Genomic DNA, 20,654 nt, shown 5'->3' on the forward strand with positions numbered 1-20,654 from the left:
TCTGCAACTGAACAGAACTGTCGCTTGCAAAGTACACAGTGCTATTCAGCAAGTGGTTTAGTCTGGAAATTACTTGTTTCTTTCTCTTCTCAGAGGTAGTTTCAGTGCCAGTGGTATGCCTGTTCTGTGTAAGTATCAGTAAGAAGCCTTGATCCAGTGTTTTCCATGTTGAGTACAGCTGAAAAGATGGTTGAATTTGCCAGCTTGCCAACGTTGCTGTTTCTTCTGAAATTGATTTCTCCTAGCTCAAGGAATCTCAAAAGCTCCCTGGAGCAAGCACACTTCCTGAAACTTTACCTTGAAGGTCACCAATGCTTCCTTCAAAGACTGCCTTATCTCTTTGTCAGCCTTCTGAAAATGTCCTAGCAACAAAACCTGTGATTATGTATGCCACAAAAATAATTTTGCGTTGTTTATTCTACTTCTTATGCACCGTTAGAATTGGAAAGAGTAGCAAAGGCAGGCTCACATGGCAGACCAGCTTGACAAGCTGCCTGGAAAGCACAGGAGTTGGAGCTGCAGGAAAGTTCTGAGTGATCCCCTGGTTGTCTGCAGAAGCAGTGGCAAGCATTAGCCGTGAGGAATAAATAATTACTATGACCAGCCCTGGCATGTACTGTTCTTTCAGTGTCTTGACCTACAATTACTGTTCTGTAGTTGTTATCTAAAATCCCAAGATGCCAGTGTTAACCTTATCAGTAATTTCTATTAAGAGAAAACCAAAGCAATAGTTTCTCTGAGATCAGCAACCCACTGAAATTGCAGAATATCCTTGAAGTCCTTTGGTGGTGTGTATGTCTGCAATTTGAGCCTGAAAAACAAAAAAAACCAAAACAAACAAAACCCCCTTCCCCCCAGAAACCAAACCAACCCAGCAACAAAAACAAAAAGAGGAGAATGGGGAAACATCTGAACAGCTCTCTCCTACTGTGAACAGATTTCTTAGTACTTCTTCTTGTTTGTCTTCAGGCTTTTAGAGGTTTCAGAAAGGCTTGGCATGTAAGTCATGCTGCTGTCCAGTAGTATGGTATTAATTTGAAGCAATTCAAAGCATGGTATAATACCACTGCAATTGGAAATCTGTGACCCACACCTGACACTGTAATCCTTGTGATGTATTTATTTTGGAGGGCAGAAGGAAATTAGTATTTTTCATTAGCTCTTTGATTCTCAAGTTCCTCTGAAACAAATGAAAATTTCTTGTATATTGTCTTTTTTTTTTTTTTTTTCTTTTTTAATGATCCAGATTCATTCTTCTGGTAAAACATGTCTTAATAGCCAGGAAGATTGCAGGCCAAGGGAATGGCTGACTTGGGAGAAATGCTAATGTAATGGTTAAGGAAAAGCTTTCTTATACCTTGTGGCCATAAAAAAATGTTTAGAAACCAAATGGAGTGAAATTCCATAGGAAGGAGTAGTTAACTAAGTATCTTGGCAACAGTGCCTGGGAATTTCAAGTGCAGCCACAAAGGCATGATATTTGGCATTGCCTTTCTACATTACATTGTGGTGGGAAGGAAGGTGTATGAATTGTGTCAGCGGTTTGGAAAGCTCTCGTTCTTTTAAAAGCAGTTTAGACAGTGTGCTTGTTTTTTTCTCAGCAGTGAAGTGATTGTGCTCCTACTGTGATACAACACTGATGAAACTGGTACCTTGATCCTGGGAAGTTAGAATTTGCTCAAGAGTTACTTTGTTTTGTTGCCTTCACTAAGCAGGCTGCAGACCCCTGACTGTTCATGTCTTTCATACTCTTTTCACTTTTGACCAACACGTCCTTACAGTAATTTGCTGAGGGCAAAGCAAATAACCATCAGGATAGATGAAAGGAGGAAACGTGCTCTGTGACCTGCACAGTCTGGAGTTTCAGTCCTCACCATCTGGTTCATGGACAATGAGGAACAGAAGTGAACTCATGAATCTGATCAATGCAGTAGGGTTGACCCCAGGTGTTAAGTGGAACAGGTGAAGTAGAAAGCATTAGCTTATGCTGAGTTTGAGTTATTCTGGATTGACTGAAAGTCCCTGCTTGAGGAACAGCATTTGAATAAGATTTTTCCCATCAACAAGAGCAGTAGTTCTGTGATAGCAATGTACCCGATTGCTGTAAATGCCAAGCTGTGTTAGGATGTGGTCAATTTGGCAACACAGAATGGTGTTTTTTATAGGTTTAGGGGTTTTTTGAGCTCTCCAGAGCTTCTCTTATTTATTCTTCCTGATCCTCCCCCTTCCATCATCACCCCTGCATGTGTATTTGCCTTACAAATCCACACAGATCACTTGCCTTTCAGGAACATAGCGTGGCCACGTGCACGTGAGCATGTTCTTTGACATGAACTTGAACTCCATGTACGGACGCAGCTGAACTTTCTACAGGACGCAAATGAAAATTATTTTGACTTTGTTTGAGCCTTAAGGTGAGCAAAACACAAAATGCAGGAAAGACTTGTAAGCATTTAGAGATTCAATTTTTTTCTCTCTCTCAGTCATATTGAAGCCTTCAGTGAAAGTTTCATTTGATGAAACTGTTGGTGGGAACAACCTTGAAAGCACAGCTGAGGAGGTCTAAAGACCAAGGTCTAAAACTAAATCACACTTCCCCATTCAATCCTGAAGGTGGTCATTTAGTTGTATGATTAGAAATAACCAAAGATGGATGGATGGATGGATGGATGGATGGATGGATGGATGGATGGATGGATGGATGGATGGATGAGCTGACTACCAGCATTTATCCTTGAGAGGAAACACTGACCACGTGGAATGCATAGGCACTCCCAGAGCAGATAATACTGCCCAGTAATGAGTGAAATAATAAAATTTCAGTGCAGCTAAATACAGCTACTGGTGAGGCAGCCAGGAGGGCTTGCATTTGTTCATGCTGTTCTTAGAGCAAGTTGATGTGGTTTTTGTCTACACTACTGCTTGAGTTTTCATCATTCAGTATGAGAACACTGGGGAGAAATTACTTCCTCCTTTAGGAGCAGTCCATCTACATGATAAAAGGATATATCCCTAGTAATGTTAGATTATCTGTTTTAATTTAGATTTTAAAATAGAAACTAATCTCTAAAATATGAAATAAAATCTAATACTTGATAGTATTTATCTATTACCCTTAAGAAGAGCAGTGCAGTTTATCAGTTTTCCCTAAGAAAAGTACTGCAGTACTTGTGTTTTTTCCTCCCTCTTCTTCCTGGTTCTTTTTCAGGCACAGGAAGTATGGCAGTTCATCCTACGTAATCTTTTTCCTTTTGAGTGGTTGTTGTTAGCAGCTGTGGAGCTGTTCCCTGTCAGTTTTGTTGGTTATGCAATTAAGAACCATAAAAAATACGTACTGCAAGAAGCAGTTGATATAGTAAGTATATGAAAATAAATAATAATAAAGGAAAAAAGAAGTCTTCAGACTGATAATGGATCAGAAGCAGAACAAAAACTTACTCAAAGCAATGTCGGGGGGTTTTCCCAGTTTCAACAGAAAGTGTTTAATCAAAACTACAGCCTGACCACTGGCTTTTTTGATTCTGTTTCCCAGCACTTGTTCATTTCCGTGTCAGAGGAAATTTTGTTTAGAGTAAAAAGACCAAAAGCCTTCTGTTTGTCTTCTGATGGCTGCTTTTCTCCATCACTGGTATTTTGGGTAATTTTTTCTCAAGATAAAAAGATAACTTCTTAAGCAGAAGTTTCATTAGCTTCACTGTGCGTTCTGCTTCACTGGCTTCTCTACGTGTTACAGAAGTCCCCAAATACATATCTTGCTACCAGACAGAATACTGCATTCAGTATATTTGCAAGTGGCTGCAGCATGACTGGGCAATCTCACTGAAATCAGTGAAAAAAGGCAGCCTTGGAGGACTTGCATTTCCATTAATTGATTTTTTTTTCTGAATTACTTGATGAAAAACTGATGTATTTTAAATATTTTAGGAAGCTTTTTGGTGTTGAAATATTAATTTTTTTGCCATGAAATATGTAAAATTGTGGTGGCTGTTTGGAGTTTAAGCTGTTCTTGCTAACCTGCACCAACACATAACTCTGTCATTAGAAAGATGACAAAACGAAACATGCTATTTCAGCCTTGTTCGTTAACAGTGTTAGGAATGAGATATTTTGAGCTTGCATAATTTCTCATTTAAATCAGTTTAGAGACAGGAGAGAAACACACTGCAGGATTTGATAGAATAAAGATACATAACTGGAAAAAAATTTTTGAATTGCCATTTTAAAAATAACACAGGACATTCAACCTGATCAGAAAGGGGAGAAAATAACATCAAACTATATAGGTTTACAGCTATACTCAGTGGGGAGAGATAGCAGAACGAGTCTTCTTCAAACTACCCGAGCCCAACATAGTGTTTTTTTGTCTGTATTCAGCACTTGTGAGGCTGCACCTCAAGTCCTGTGTCCAGTTCTGTGTCCCTCCCTTGTGAAGGGCATTGAGGTGCTGGAGCCAGTCCAGAGAAGGGCAGTGGAGCTAGGGAAGGGTCTGGAGATTGAGTCCTATGAGGGGCAGCTCAGGAAGCTGTGGGTGTTCAGCCTGGAGAAAAGGAGGCTCAGGGGAGGCCTTATTGCCCTCTACAACTACCTGAAAGGAGGCTGTAGCTGGCTGGGGATCATCCTGTTCTCCAGGCAGCCAGTGACAGGGGAAGAGGACATGGCCTCAAGCTGCTCCAAGGGAGGTTCAGGTTGGACCTCAGGAAGAATTTCTTCACAGAAAGGCTTGTTAAGAATTGGAATGGACTTCCCAGGGTGGCGGTGGAGTCAGTTGTTCAGGAAACAACTATACATGGGCCATGGTCTAGTGGACAAGGTGCTGGTCAGCCAAAGGTTGGACTTGATGATCATTTACGATTGGCTACGTAAATGATTATGCAATTCCATGAAAGGTCTGTGATGTGTGCTGGTGCCCTCCTGTGAGGTAAAAAGCCAATTATCTCCCTAAAAGGAAAGTTTCTAATACACTTTTGCATTAACAGCAGTTAGCATCAGTGAGCCAAATTTTTACCCCCACCTTGCAGAGATGCTTGACACTGCTGAGCCTGTGCAGCAAGAAGTGTTTGAGTGCTCTTCTCTAACTTCAACTCAGAACATACATGTTAGTTAAGCATATGTAAATGGAGTTTTTAAAAAAAAATTTAGTGTGTTTTTTATATTCCTACTTTATCAGTACCATTCTAGCTATAGAAGTGAAATGATGCCCTTGTCTTTATGCAGATGGGAACCATGCAATGGCACCCTTTAGGATGAAGTCTTATGTATGGTCATTTTTATTTGGAAACAGAGTATCCTATTTTGGTATGACTGACCCTATAGAAATTTAACAACAAAGCATTTGTTCCAGAATAATTTCCAGGTCAAAGAAATGTATGTGTGCTTATCTTTGTGCCTGGTTTTATTAAAATGGGTGGTGTTTGTAATTTGAAAGTGTTCATAAGAGGCATTGGGCAGGGGTGGGGTGTTCAGCACTCCTTGGCTGGGCTTGACAAAAATATGTAGTTGTATAATAACAAGATCAGCTTCAAACTCTGTATCACTAAACAGGAGGTGGTGTCTATATAACCTGGCAAGTAAATAAAGCTGTCCTGCTCTTCCCATGTGGGTACCTGTCCTGAGCAAACTTTCCAGTTTATTGGACTGCAGACACAGTTAAAAATTTATTGGGATTTTCATTGAGAGAGTAGATTTAAAATGTAAGTTAATGACAGGATGTTTTGATTTGGTCTAATTATACCCTTCCCCTATGTGGAGGTTTGAAAACACCAATGCTGTGAAATTTAGCCTGAGTTTTAGCTCTCCTGAAGGATCCAAGCAGTTTGTGTCTCCAGTTCTCTGAGTTGGGAGGAAGATGGTTGAGACGGGCATTTGATTCTTTTGACTCAGATGTTTTAGAGTCTCTGGACCTCAGTTGCAGTCACACAAACCTGTTCTTGGGCACCTGGGAGTGAGGCACAGGCAGCACTGCCTTGGCTGTGTTTTGCTCTGGGAATGCTGGCTGAGCAGAGCTATTGGGAGGTGGGTGCAAGGATGATCCCTGAGATGGCTCTTGGAGCAGAGAAGAAAAGCACTGGCTTCCAGAGTTGAACTGGACTGTCAAGTATGACAAATATATAGAGAAGGGGACAAGCCCAATGCTTCTAAAAAGGCATTTTTTCTAAAATGAATAAATTCTGAGATACAGACATGCAAACATGTTTTCTGCCATATATGGCACTAAGCCTGGCTTTTTCCACTGTCTACTAATAAAGAGCAAAAGTGATAATGACCTTTAAATATCTACTAAATAACAATCTGATGTCTGTTCTGTTTTTTTTTTTTTCAGGTTGATTTTTTTTTACTGCAAACCAGTGAAGATGACGCCAAAACATGAAAAACAGGTAAGTGGTATCTAAGCTGTAATAAAAAAGGATTTAAGTCGTGGATTGAATTTCATTAAGATTCGCATGGATCAGGGAAGATTGGTTGTATTCTTCATACTTCTAGTTGCCAGGATACAGAATATTCTGGAATGATGCAGTGCCAGTTCCTTCTGTTAAAGTCTGATAGAAGAATCAGATATTCATTCAGAGTGACTGTGCATAAAGGGCTCAGACACTGAGAAAGGAGAGAAGGATTGGGATGGAGTCTTCTTTTTATCACTTTTAGATATTTTATAGGACTAATGGTTGGATCTGGGTCTGAACTCTGATTACCAGCTGCATGGACCACAAGAATCCCACTTGTGTGTTCTCTTCTGCTCAGTCCAATGAACATTAAAAGTTTCAACAAATTATTTTGTCTCAGCTCTTAGTCTCTTACCAGCCTTACTACACAGCATGCGTGGAGTGAAGATGCCAATACCCACAGCATGAAAAGTCCCATGTCTTTTGTGGCTGATCCTTTTACTAACAGGCAACCTGATGGGATATGCTATTTTTCTTGGAAGCTTTGTGGAAAATTACTCTTCAGGGGTTATTGACTAATCACATGTGTAATTGGAGCACAAGCTCATCACCTGATACAGTCCTGAGCACAGACATTTGAATTAAAATGCAGCTGAAATGATTAATACAACCAATCAACCAATGTGAGGTTGTTTTTATTCCTCCTTCTTGTGGTAGATTTTTCCCTCATATTAAAAATAGATATTTCCATGTCAGATTTCCTATTTTCCTAGTAGGAAAATGTTAAGAGATTTCTGAGAAAGGCACATTTTTTGTGGTCAAATTCTATATAGGAAGGCTTCTGCCTTATCCTTTTCTCTGAAGAATGCATTGCATTATGCAGAAATATATCCAACAAACGAAAAGAGAAAAGGGGAAGAAAAAAAGAAACAAAAAAATTAAAAGAGAAAGATTTGTTGTGTTTGCTTCAGCTGCCTTTATGGGTTGTTTTTCTTTTTGAGGCAGATCCAAATGGAACATTTTGTTTTTCCATGCTTGTGTCTATGTGACCTCAGTGCTGTCATTGTAGTCTCCTGTCAACACTCATGTTCTTTGCATAGATCTATAACCACGAGGGAGTAGGTGTAATCCAGTTTTGGGTGTCACTTTGGCCATTTTGTCATTTATGTGTGACCCTATGTACTTGGACTGCTCCTGGCCTTGAGAACAGGGTAGCAAAATACCACCAGTGCCATGCTTAAACTGGCTGGTTTAGCCAGGAATTAAAAATCACATCCAGTCAGAGAAACTGTTCTGCAATTTCTGCTTGTTAAGTAGTTATGGCTACTTTTGGGGTAGATTTGATGATTCTGAATATTCACAAGGATGTTTAGGCCAGTGTGGCTGCTGGGGTCCCTATCAAAGCTATAGCTTTAGCAGTTTGAGCAGAAAATGGTTTGCCTCTGATTTTAGCAGTTTCCAGAGAGAAGGAATAAATGGAGATGTCACATCTTCCCGTTCCTTTCTGTTGAGTATATACTGTTTCCAGTGCAAGAGGCCTCCCTGCCCAAGCCTGGACACTTTTAACTATCAGCAGCAAATTTTGGTTTTGAGAGAATTGTTGCTCTAAAGTGTTACAGGACACATATTCTTGAATGCATTGATATATTAATCATGTATTGTGCCACTCAGTTAAAAAAAAAAACAAAACCCAACAACACAACCAAGAAAAAAAAAAAAAACAACAACAAAAAGCCAAAAATGAAAATATGTGTAGTGTGATGTAATAGCTAGATAGATCAGCAGTTCTGGAAAAACCAAGCAGCACTGGGCAGGGAAGACACCTTGTACAGGATTGCAGCTGGCAAAAGTAAAAAGTCCCTGAAACCTTGGCTGTCTTTGTACTGAGTCTCCCACATTGTACAGCTGGACTGCAATACAGTTTTGTGACAGATGATTAAGTTAGTCTTCAAGTGGTCTGTGGGAGGGAGAGGTCAGCGTCACCTCTGCCAGGTGGACAGTGCATTACTTGAGAATAGATCTGTTTACTGAGAGTATGCCCAGTTTTATAGCAAAATGGGAAGGGAGTGGAATACGCAGAGAGAAGAAAGGCAGTTGTTACTCAGTATTGCTGTAATCTCCTGATTGTTTGTGACCAGTGAATGCAGGATGGACTGAGCATATAACAGCAATCTTGCAATGGTGTGAGTATTCTGCCACCTAACTCTGCTTGGACCATAACATAGCTTGTATGTGAATATTGAGCTTTACTCTAGGAATGCAAAAGCATAGGCACCTTTTCTGGCAGTGGATCGTCACTTTTCTTGGGTGGTTAGATCTGCTTTGATTAGAGCAATGCTGTTTTCCCAGTGGGATCTTGTATTCTGGAGAAGACTTAAAGGTCAAGAGAAGGAACAAGTCTACATGTGCAATGCCACTGTTTCAGAGCAGCAAAATCTGTAATGGGAATGAACACTTCCTGGATTCAAGAGATGAATGGGGAAGTAACCCTAAATCTTGAGAAAGGCTGTACATTTTTATTTTTAATTTCTAGTTGCTTACTGTTTATCTTGCTTCATTCTAAACTTGGTATTGTCTTTTTTTTTTTTTTGGTAAATAAGGGGGGGGGGAAAAGGAACACCCAGTCTTCTGTTGAAATCCTAGTGTTTCAAATCAAAGCTGACAGTAGCTGTGTGTAAGGGCTGCATTTTGCTGAGGTGCTTTACTGTTCTGCACATCATTTTTCCTCTTGGCTCAGTTCTTTACTGCTGCCACGGCATATACAGCAGGTCTCATTTCTTTGGTAGGTATAGTCTGAACGGTTTTAACCTCCTCCTTGTTGAAACTCAGTGATTAGTTAATTGCAAGTTAAAAGTATACAGAAGTTTTCCAGTGTAAATCTTGCGGTCTGGAATGATTTGCAAGGTAAGCCATAGCTAACTGATAGCATATCCCAATAGCAACTTTTAGTCACAATACTTTGGTACTATAAAAGTTTGAAAGAAGTATTTTACTTGGAAGACTGTTTTGATTCTCTACAAAGGAGAGGGTTATGAAAGGTTATTTGGAAATGGGGTCATTTGTGGAACTTGGACGAAAGGAAAGTCAACAAGAAGCTGATACCGCAGTAGATGAGAGGAAGGAGACTGAGGTCAGGTTATAAGCAGGCTGCCTGAGGTTGTCACTCCTGTGCTACAGCAGTTGAAGGGAAGATGAGTGCAGTGTCCTGTTTGAAGCTTCTTGGCATAATTTCTCTTCTGCTTGCAGGACTGATGCATTTAGTGCTCAGCAAAGGAAAGTATGTTGAGAAGTGGTTGCTACTTTGAAGACTGGGACACAGGGAAATAGGAATTTGGGGAAGACAAAAACTTGCGACGTAAAAAGATGGTACAGTAGGTCTGAAAGTCTGCTCTATCTATCTACCTACCTGTGTATGGTAAATATTATAGACAGTGAGGCAGGTGGAGAAAAACAACCCAAAAAATGGTGTCCTCTCCTGTGTTCAGCACATTGCTGAATATCTTCTCTGGAGCAGAAATAACTTCCTCATATCACTATTGTTTTTGTAAAAGTAAAGGCATGACCTTCAGTTGGTAGAAATGATTAAAGCTCTGATCACTTGTTCCTCTTGTGTCATGCTGGCATGGGGTTAAAAAGCTGCAGGGGAGAATTGACCCTCTGGTGCTCTTCAGTGATGAAAGAAGTGGCAGAGGTGGCAGGAGCCTTTCAAATGTGCTTTATTTGGCAAGGTGTACATGACACTCACCAGAAGGGTAACCACTAATTATACAGAAAACTCCCCTGGGACCGGGAGCTGGGCTAAGTGACCTAAAACCAAAAGCTGTGTCCAGCCATTGAGCCACAGGCTACCCATCTCTGAAGCAGTAACACCAGGAAATCAGGGAGGAAAATTATTTAATCCAGACCTTGAATGTCTTCCTGCTATGTACAGAGTGCAATGGCTGTCCAGGAAAAAGCGTATCTTCGCCCTTCAAGATTGTTATTGTTCTATCAGTCCACTGAAGGTTTGCAGTGGTGGTACATGCAAGTATATGTTAGGGGAGAATATGTGGCTGAAGAGTAAAGCTTTAATTTCTGATGTCTTTGGTTTGGACATAGGAAGACATGCTTTGAGAGTTTTCTAGTTCAAGATTTCTTGATTTATGCAAATATGTACTAAAAAAAGCATGTTTTTTTTACCAGAGACACTGTCATTCCTCCCACAGTGGATTCCTGTACCTGAAGATCTTGCGCAGTGCCTTCCTCTCAGGGAATGTATTTACAGCTTAAAATGATATACTTTTCTTTAAGTCTTTGCTACGTGGTTGGCTTAGCTTTTGGGGTGAATAGCTTATTTAAGCAATTGGAATATGGCAGCCTCTACATGTGCTCCAGAAGTAGCAGGTATTTAAGCACACTTTTGACCTTTGTATTTTAAAGGAATATTTTCCATCCTAGCATGAATATACAGATTTATCAGGATTTTGGGGTTTGGTTTGGTTTTGTTTTTTCTACAACAAAAATTTTGATCATTAGCTGAGAGTATTGAGAAACATGTAATTCTTCAGTCTCTTCAATTCCCATTAGCGTTACATTACAGTAACATCCACAGGCCCTCTCTCTCTCTCTTTTAGGATCTCTCTAAATTATTATATAAATGTAGAAATCACAAGGAAGTAAGCTAGATATGACAACTTCTACAACAAATACTGCATATGATTGTCCCTTCAAAATGGGGAATTTTGCTCTGCATTGTACCTATGTTGCTTCCTTGGGCAGGTTGATGGAACAGAAATGCCCCGGTGCCACATCTTCAGTTGTGCTCTTTGGTAGTGTTGATTACAAATGTGGGAAAAGCCTGAAATACCTGCCTCCTTTTCCTTTACATGGGTGACTTCAAATGTTAGGTTTTCAGTTTGTCACTACCAAGATCTTGTCTCCCATGCATGAAACATGTATGACTTTTCACAGTGTTACTTAATCTGAAATATTCCTTTTCAGCTAGCAGTTTGGCAGGGACTTTCCCAGACATGTGGTGTAGCTCAGATGATTCATTGCTTTATGCTTCTCCATTTATAGGGTTGCAAAATTCAGTAAAACAGCACTTCAGCTTTTAATCTGACTCAGTATTTTGTGGAACAGCAGAGCAATCAAGAGAGTCTTTAAGGCTGCCTTTGTCTTCTGAAATTAATTGCTTGATTTTTATTATGCATTTACAGGAATTTGTAACTGTCTTGGTGCGAGACCCCAGGATACAGAAAGAAGACTCATGGCATTCTTACATAGACTATGAGATATTTATTCATGTAAGTATAAAAATATGAGAACAGATTCTTAGGGCTCTTATTGCTGTTTCTGTCCAAGCCAGGTTTGTCTTTGGGATATAAAAGGAATTTCTGCTTCTGGGATGCTGGAGGCTATTATTCTCTTTTTAACAACTGGGATGCCGTGGAACAGGTAAAGTGGGTTTGCCAATGGCCATGTAATAGGTCTGGCAGAGCTGGGGTTGAACCTAATGTGTTCACATGTGCATTCCACAATGTCTTGCAACAGAAAATTTTTAGCTTTATTTATTAGCTAGAAGACTGTTACAGTCAATGATATCTTACCATTGTAAAATAATGTTGATGTTCAGGTATTCATGGGAAAACAACTTTATTTTCAAGTAATTATCTGGTTATTTGTACTTTAAATTCTCCTCAGTTCTTTTTGCCAAGTTATTGGTTGCTGCAATGTGGTTGTTTTCAGTGTACCTTGACATTCATATGCTAATTTAGTGGTGCTTGGATGTGTGAAGTACTTGCATTTGCTTTTGTGATTGTAGTCCACCATATGTTAATGAGAGTGCACTTGGCATTATGGTGCTTTTGCGCCATAAATCTATCCTATACATAATTTTGTTTTCTTGATTGTTCTTTGGTGGATGACATATGGAAGGCCTATCCTAATTTGCCAAATCTAGATCCAAGGATTTTAATTGCAGTGTAAAATGAAGGTATTTGAGAGCACCAAGTTACATGGTTAATGCTTGGCACAAGACCAAAAGCATTTCTTTATTGTGTGGAAGAGTTAAGCAGTTAGTGTATGAGAGCAAGCAGTCAAATGATGACTTATTAAATGTCCGTGTGATAAATACGTATCTCCTGTGTGGCAATCAGAGTTGTGAAACTTTTAAATTTGCAATGTGCTTCAAGTACCGCTTCCAAAGCAATTATATTTTTCATTTCTGGTAAATAGAAATTCTGTAGATTTGGCAGGGTGAGTGCTGTATTACTGTTTCACAGACATCAGTGCCTCTGAATAAAAGTGTATTAAGGCTTTCTCAAGGACTGCTGAGTTGGGGAGATGTTGTTTAGACCCAATGTGTCTTCATTCAACTCCAGACAGCAACTAAGCACACACAGTTGCTTGCTCACATCCCCTCTGCCTCACCAGCAAGATGGAGGAAGGAGAATTGGGGGGGTGAAAGAGAGAAAACTCATGGGTTGAGATAAGAACAGTTTAATAATCAAGGTGTAGTAATAACATTAATAATAATATTAAATAATAATAATACTAAATAGTAATAATAACAATACTAATAAAAATTTAAAAAAGAAAAATAGATAAAACTTCAGAAAGACAAGTGATGCAAATGAAAACATATGCTCAGCCCCAAGTAGTCAATGCCCAGCCAGTCTTCCAGTGGCTATCCCCAGCCAACCTCCACCCTAGCATGATGCCATATAGTATGGAATATCCCTTTGGTGAGTTGGGATCAGCTGTCCCAGCTGTGTTTCCTCTCAGTTTCCCATGCGCCCCCAGCCTGCTTGCTGGTGGGCTGCGGTGAGGAGCAGAAAAGGCCTGGCTCTGTGCAAGCAGTGCTCAGCAGTAACTAAAACATCCCTGTGTTACCAGTACTGTTTTCAGCACAGATCCAAAACACAGCCCCAGCTACTATGAAGGAAATTAACTCTCCCCCATCCAAACCCAGCATACAGTGATATATCATCCATCACTTGGCATCTCTGAAGCTATTAAGCATCAACTCAGCTTCCTGCCACCACAATGCCAGGGCTTTTGGAGACCAAATCCCTAGGTCAGTCCTACCATCCAGACTTCTTACTGGACTCCAAGTATTGTGTCTGCCACGCTTTTAGGCCAGCTGAGTTCCCCTTCTACCCAGCTGTTAGGGCATTTATCTTCTTAAACTGTGCGGTATCCTGGGTGTGCTCCTCTGTTCCAGGAGGCTGACATCTTTGTGCTCTCTACAGTCTGCATCTTGGGGCTGGCTGGAGTTACGGCTCCTGGCAGGCAGGGAGGGTGGGCTGGACTGCAGGCAGTTTACTAATGCAGTCCTGTCTAGTATGTGGGATTTCATCTAAATGTATGCTTCATGGGAAAATTTTGGCAAAAGTATTTAATTTCCACAAATTGTTTCTCTTTTGATGAATTGGCGTTTTCTTAATGAACTAGTTGTGTTCTGTGGGAAAACTTCCAAATGCTGCTACTTGCAGAGAGCAGTCGCATTGGTTTCTTTGGTTTGATTTAAGTTGTGACTGTACACTGGAAGAACTCTGTGTACCTGTTTGCAGGATTGTAACTAGAATAGCTAAAGATCTTTTTCCCCTGCAAAGATTGACATTATCTACTGAAACGTTTTTCTGAGGTCTGTTTTTCTTGTTACTGTAAGTTGTCCTGTAATCCAAATCCCTTGCTTTTAAAAATAAAGCAATGAAAAATATTTCCCTGAGAAGCAGTAGAAACTGTCACCAGTCCTGCCTGAGGTAAAGCACAGTCCTTAAGAGAAACTGCATTGATGTCAAGCTTTCCATTGGTGTCTCGGGCATTAGTATAACATCTTGGATGTGTTGTTAATACCATGCCTGCACTTTAGCTTAAGCTGATTTGCAAGGTAAATGTTTTTTATTTCCCAACAGACAAACAGTATATGCTTTACAAGGAAAACATCCTGTGTTAGACGACGCTATCGAGAATTTGTTTGGCTCCGGCAGAGGCTTCAGAGCAATGCAGTGCTTATGTGAGCAACTTTATATATGGCTATTTAATAATCTGTCAGTCATGGAGGGAAGGATTGTTTCATCCTAATTCAGAGAACTACAGAAATCAGATCTGGAAAGTATCCTGTGTTTCTTACTAGCACAAGTTTATTCTGTAGAATGCATTTTATGTGCTTTAAACCCAGAAGAATGTGGTTTGTATTTTTGGTGAGCCCTCCTCTAATTTGTGAGAGACTTGATCTGTATTTTCTTTAGCTATACACAGGTAGCAGAAATAACAATCTATTGTAGGTATTTGTACCTCCTCTGTGTTCTTCTTCAATGTGATTAGGTCTTCCAAGCACGGTAAGAGACCCAGTCAGACATGGATGCAGGCTTAACAACTGGACCAGAAAAATCAGATTCATTTATTTTTCCCCTTTGAGGTGTGTGAGAAGCCCTTCAGTTTCTCAACCTTGTGTTCCCAAATGGATTTCAGGAGCTTCTGGAACATAACCCATGATTTTCACGTGCTTGGGGTTGGCATTTGCTTTCTGCATTTTTCTCTGATGTTTCACATGTGGTTTTACCTGTGTATTTTTTTCCTGTTTATAAAGACAGCTACCTGAACTGCCATCCAGAACTCCCTTTTTCAATATGAACAATCCTAATCATGTGGACCATCGCCGTCAGGGTCTGCAAGAATTCCTGGAAAAGTGAGTAGAGCCTATCCAGAGGTGTTGGAATTTTTATGAGGTCATCAATTTCTGGTTTAAAATAGCTCATCTCTGGTACTTGAGAGCCACCATGTGGTCATCTGTACATGCTACACGTTTAGTTACATTTTTTTACTTGCACTGTCATAATTCATACACGTGACTTCAGCTCTATTGGTTGGTTGTAAGGAGACTTCAGCTGGCGCTTTTCCATTTTGTTTCATTGCACTGATTATAGATAATAGGTTTAAATTTAAATCACTTTGCAATTGCATACTAAGTTTGGGAGATCTTTCACTGTGATGTCTATTTCTAGCTTTCAATAAGGAGCTGGATATTCTTGTACAAAGAAGAAAGCCCACCCCCCTTTATGTTCATGGAGAATCAGTGTCTTTATGGGTTAAACCCCTGTGAGCCTGGGAAAATTCTCTAGTGAAATCTCCTAACACAGAGTTTTCTATAATGCAAATTACTTTGTTTACCAGTCCCGCTAACATAAGCAAGCTCTAGCAGTTGTGACCATTTTCAGTGCAGCTGCAATCTGTATAAAATCATGCATCAGGTTTAGCTAGACCCTGGCCTGCATTACAGGGGAGTAGTGTATGAGTTTCAGTACTGCATCCCTCAGTCCCACTGCTATGACCGCTTCACCTTCTGCAGTGGCTGAGCCCCTGTTGGTATAATTTTCTGCTTTTTCTCTGCCATTCTTGTCGTGCCCTGGCACTGCTGGTGTGAGAGCAGGCTGCTCACGGCTCCTGGGGCAGGAGCTGTGTGTACCTCTGCCGGCTGCCTTTAGCTGCTGCTCGGGGTAAGGGCATGGTGAAACACTGCAAGTAGAGACTATTCATCTTCTTTCCAGTCAGTGTATTATAAGCCTCCCTAACAGACAACAAATCATTGGTCCCAAGGTATATTTGTTAGGCTTAGCAGCTGAAGGCAGGGACAGCTAACTGCTGCAGGAATAATATTCTGCATGCAGTTATATAGGATCTGTGGCCAAAAGGTCACCCAATAAATACTGGCTGAAGGCGTGTGAGACAGGGAAGAGAAAGCAGAAATGGATTAGAGGATATTTTTACACCTCAGGAAAGAAAAGCAGTGAAATGGAAGGGCTGTGCTCCTAGAAGCATGTCAGTGATAATATGAAGAGTGTGGTAGCTCAGGTTCCAGGGTCTGAGCAGTTCTGTCTTAGCTGTGCTGCCCCATGGAGTAGTACATTTCAAAAAACATACTCATTTTGAAAGAGGCCAGTCTAGTAACAAGGTTTATCACCATCAGAAATGTTTACAGCTGCTGTCTGCACTTCAAAAGGCAGAACAGAAAGGTAGATTATCTTAAAAGACATCCTCATGCTCCAATTTTGTGGATGACTGTAGCTTAAATGAGTACTGACAGTAAAAAATGACAGCATGTGGAACACTTCATCATGCTGCTATTAGTCCAGGAGTGGGAAAAGAGGCAACTCAATTCTAAGGTAATGATTTAAATGTTTGAACTTGAGTGCAAGGAGTGTGTCAGCTTTCTCTCAGCCCCGGGGAGCAGTTGGAAGGAATTTTCAGAGGTTGTGTTGAGGTACACTGGCCTGGCGCTGGATGTGCTGTACCATTGCCCTCTGCTGGCTGGCTCCGCTGTGCTGCTGCGGCTCACAGAAGGCATCTTCCTATTGGCTCAGCTGCTGTGATGCTTTCCTCCCACCCCCATTTATGACGCTGAACCAAAGGTTATGATTCTTTTTCTGAAATTGAATTTTGTGGAACTCCCTAACGAGAGTTAGTATAAAATATATATATATACCTGTGTATAATATATGTATGTATGTGAAATACACACATATATTCTGTATATATGTATGTTCTATGTGTACCATATGCATAGATATACAATATACATATGTTACATAGATATTACATATAATATACACACTTGAATGTACTGAAGCTCTGGGTCTGGATGCTGCATGTTCTGTGGGGTGGCAATGCCAGGTGAAGCAGAACCTTTCTGATACATTAGAAAGGGGGGACCCTAACCCAAAACTGCTAAACTGAGAGTTCCATTCACCCCAGCAAGGACAGAAGTCACTGTGCACAAGCTCACAATCCTGCTGGCATTTCTTTGTGGCAGTGGGAAGAAATTAGATTTGAGCCTATGTGGACCTGTCTGGGGAGAGGTTCACAGGTAACATTTTTAAATGCCTGCCTGTGATGCAGGAATCCCATGTGTTACCAGGATCCAAGACATCTCTGAAGAGGGGGTTTAGATGTTTCAAAGTCTCGGTTTGTGCTCTGTGCCTGTATGACCAGGTTTGTGCCCTGTGCTCTATGACCAGATTGCTATAGTGCCTGCCTGTGCAGGAGCTACGTGCCTGCGGAGCCAGGATTGAGCAGCTGGAGGCTCTCTAGTGCTCAGCTTCTGGCCCTGGGAACACTTCCATATTGCCTATATGTGGATGGCTACACATATAGGCTGTTGTCCTTCCTCACTTCCCACTCCAGGGCAAGTTAGCACAGGGCACAGTGTGCACTTAAGAGCCTTTGAGAAGCCTCTCTGTGCTGAGCACAGTAGCATAAGGATTAGGCCAACAGCTGGGAAGTTAAGCACTAGACTTTGGTGAAATCTGGGAACAGGTGTCCCATTTTGATTTGGTTTTACTGCACAAATGCAGGGTAAGATCTACTTGTCGTACAGGTTATTATCTCTTGAGTGATGAAGAGCTGTAAAGCTCACTTCTTGTCTGGGCATAATTTAATATTTCAAGAGGCCATTTGCATTAACGGAAGTCAGCTAGCCCCTTTTCAATTATGAATTACTTTGTAAGAATAAGGAAAATTATGTGTTTTTCCTGCTAAGTATCCTCGTCCTTTGAGGATGCCTGTGAATTCACAGAAAAGTTTATTCTTAAACTAGAGGTCAGAATTAAAACACTATCTTAAATTTTAACTTCTGCAAATCCTCTTTGCTTTCATCCATTTGGAGCTGTGCAGGTCTAACTTGGGGATTTAGATTACTCTCAGAGAAGATCAGTTGGGTTTGCTCATAAGAAAATGAATTAACAAAGCCATTTTGAATGAAGTTGAGTTCAATTGATGACTTTTTTTTATTGAATATAGTCGAATCCCAAAAACTTAAATGATTTAGGGAGAAGGATTACTCTTCAATTACTTTTCAGACATGCAGTTTATGATGGGGTGGAAGACACTGAGAGTTTTGAGAAATGAAATGCATGGATCCACAGGGAACAGAGGGCATCCTGCTGCAGAGGGCTGTACATTGGGCTTGCTGGGTGCCAGAGTGAGGGAGCCACCCAAAATTCATCTGCCTAAGGCAGAGCCATTTTCTAAAGCTGTCTGGTGTCAAAGCACCTCCTTGCCTTTTCTACTGCAGTCCCACAAGCTGCAGCTGGTGCTGGGTCAGGGGTCTTTTCTGGAGGTGTCTCCAATGGGTGCTGTCTCAGGGATGTGGAAAGCGGGAGACTGGCTTCTAAAGGGATGGATGCCAGCTTGCCCTTGCCAGGGGCTCAGGCAGCAGCATTGGCAGTTGTGGGGCAGGTGGAACCACCTTGGGCAAGTTGCCTCTCTCCAGTGGAGCCTTGCTGGTATTTCCTCTCTGGTGAGGGAAAAATGTGTAGCAGGCACATGTGGCTCAATCTTCTCCTAACCGCATGCATTGTCACATACCCAACAGTTGCTTCACAGTTGCTTGATATCAGTAACATTTCCTCCCTTATAAAAAGTGAAGGAGGAAACACAGCTTTTTAAAAGAGGAAACTGGGGCTTTGTTTGGTGTGGGCTGGAGCTGAGGGGCTGGATGCTCAGTAGAGGGCACCACAGCACAGGCTGTCATCCATCTCTCAGCTCCTTGGGTTTTTCCCTTGCTCTTGTGGGCTGATGTAAATGGGCAGAGTAAATTTGTTGAAAACAAAATCGGAGTGTTAACCTTCCACACACATTCAAGTATGCATCTGTCATTGTATTAGGTTACAGTAGATACAGGAAATCTTTAGTTAGGATTAAGTTGTACTGTTCAGCCATATGTTGTTTTTCTCCAGCAGAACAGTGTATAATATACATAATAAAATCATGGTGAAGAAAACCAGATTTTGGACCTTGTCCAAATAAGAAAAAACACATGCTTTTGTTCTTTTGTAAATATTTTTGCCATAACACAGGAAAAGAGAAATATTCCTCATACAGTATCCAGCATTTCCTCAAAAATGACATTATTTCTTCTGCCTATGATGTTTTTCAGTCTTTCTTCTTTAAAGGTCTAGAGATCACGAGCATTTACTGAAAGCTTACAAAGATTCACGTGGCTGTGAATAAAAAATTACTTTATTATCTCTAATTCTAATGTAGAGCCTTATCTTAGCCCCCTTAATCACATAAGTAGTCATTATGCATGTGAGCAATCTGGCCAAGAGGAGTGAAATCTCTGACAAGTAATGACTACTGATGGGATCAAGACTTGCAGGGTTTAGCCTTTTGTTCTTCTTGCAGGCGTGCATAGAAGGTCTGTTGTTCTCCTCAATGTGCTCAGTCAGTTTATAGGAATTATTACCGTGAGCCGTGACTCTTCCAGTAGCGCTGATTTCCATCACTGTAAGCACAGCCCTGCCTGGCCCTGGCTGCAGTGAAAGTGTAGAAGCAGCGCTGGGAGCGCTGCCTGCTGTGTTGAGACTGCGCACGCATCCAGCCTCCGTGAAGACATCCAAGTATTAATGTTGTGACGCTCCTCCCTTCCCCTTGCCTTTTTAATTTGTTAGGTGGTGGTTTGTAATTTTCATTTTTTAAGTCTTTGAAGCCAAGTCTACTTTTTAAATGTCAAGCCCTTCGCACAATGAGGCCCCAGGACAGCAAAAGCCCCCAGAGAGCAACTGCTATACCAGCACTTAATACTACTAGTACCATCTGGTGAAAAATGTTTGGGTATTTCCTTGAAGAAAGAGTGTTTTGAACAGGAAAGCATAACACTTATGGGTAGTGCAGAATTTATTTTACATTTTGATTGCTTGAAGCTTGTAATTAAAAAGTAGTCTAACCTGTTGGTTCAGAGGGGGTGGGAAAAGTAGCAGTTATTTTTTAAGAGAAAAATTCTTCAAGGGTACAGTCAGGAAAAAGGTATTTGTGTATCTGCTTTCAGGATGGTTTTAAATGACTTGCAAAATGCATTGAGTGTTTGGTCTCCATGTGAACACATAGTGAACACATACATATACATACATGAGTGAGGGTGTGATTAGCTTTATGAACATCTTTCCATTTCTGCACCTTGGTTTCTCTTCACTCCCTTCACCTCCAGATGGCACTATGAAGCAGAAAAGAAAATTACTGTGAAATAATGAGTCCAATGTAAAGTAAAATTGGAAATTGAATTATAGCTGCAGAAAAAGGACAGTAGCCTTGAGGTCCTGATCAGTCTGTACTCTTATCACTTTTGTTTGCTGTTCCATGTGTTAGGTTACTGCCGAGTTAATAACAGTGCTTTAGCAGTTCAAGGCTTAGCAGAATTGTACTGGACATGAAATAAAGCTAAAATGAATTTGTGTCCAATATCATTGACATTAGTGCTCATTACTTCTCTGGTGTAATGCCTCAAACCATCTA

The 20,654-nt window shown here is 40.8% G+C and overlaps 1 protein-coding gene across 7 annotated transcripts in view; it reads left to right on the plus strand.

The window, feature by feature from the left end:
- Positions 1-20,654, plus strand: part of SNX10 (sorting nexin 10) — a 35,487-nt gene that overhangs the window by 9,659 nt on the left and 5,174 nt on the right. For 2 of the 7 annotated variants that reach the window (XM_053969710.1, XM_053969700.1), the window contains exons 3-8: positions 2,289-2,414; positions 3,209-3,355; positions 6,320-6,374; positions 11,579-11,665; positions 14,279-14,379; positions 14,956-15,054. In XM_053969710.1, the coding sequence (XP_053825685.1) occupies positions 6,351-6,374; positions 11,579-11,665; positions 14,279-14,379; positions 14,956-15,054 (311 nt within the window). In that variant the 5' untranslated portion in view covers positions 2,289-2,414; positions 3,209-3,355; positions 6,320-6,350. The other 5 variants (XM_053969737.1, XM_053969727.1, XM_053969743.1 and 2 more) reach the window with 4 other exon arrangements.

This window comes from Vidua macroura, chromosome 1 (assembly GCF_024509145.1).
Source record: "Vidua macroura isolate BioBank_ID:100142 chromosome 1, ASM2450914v1, whole genome shotgun sequence".
Classification (NCBI taxonomy): Eukaryota; Metazoa; Chordata; class Aves; order Passeriformes; family Viduidae; genus Vidua; species Vidua macroura.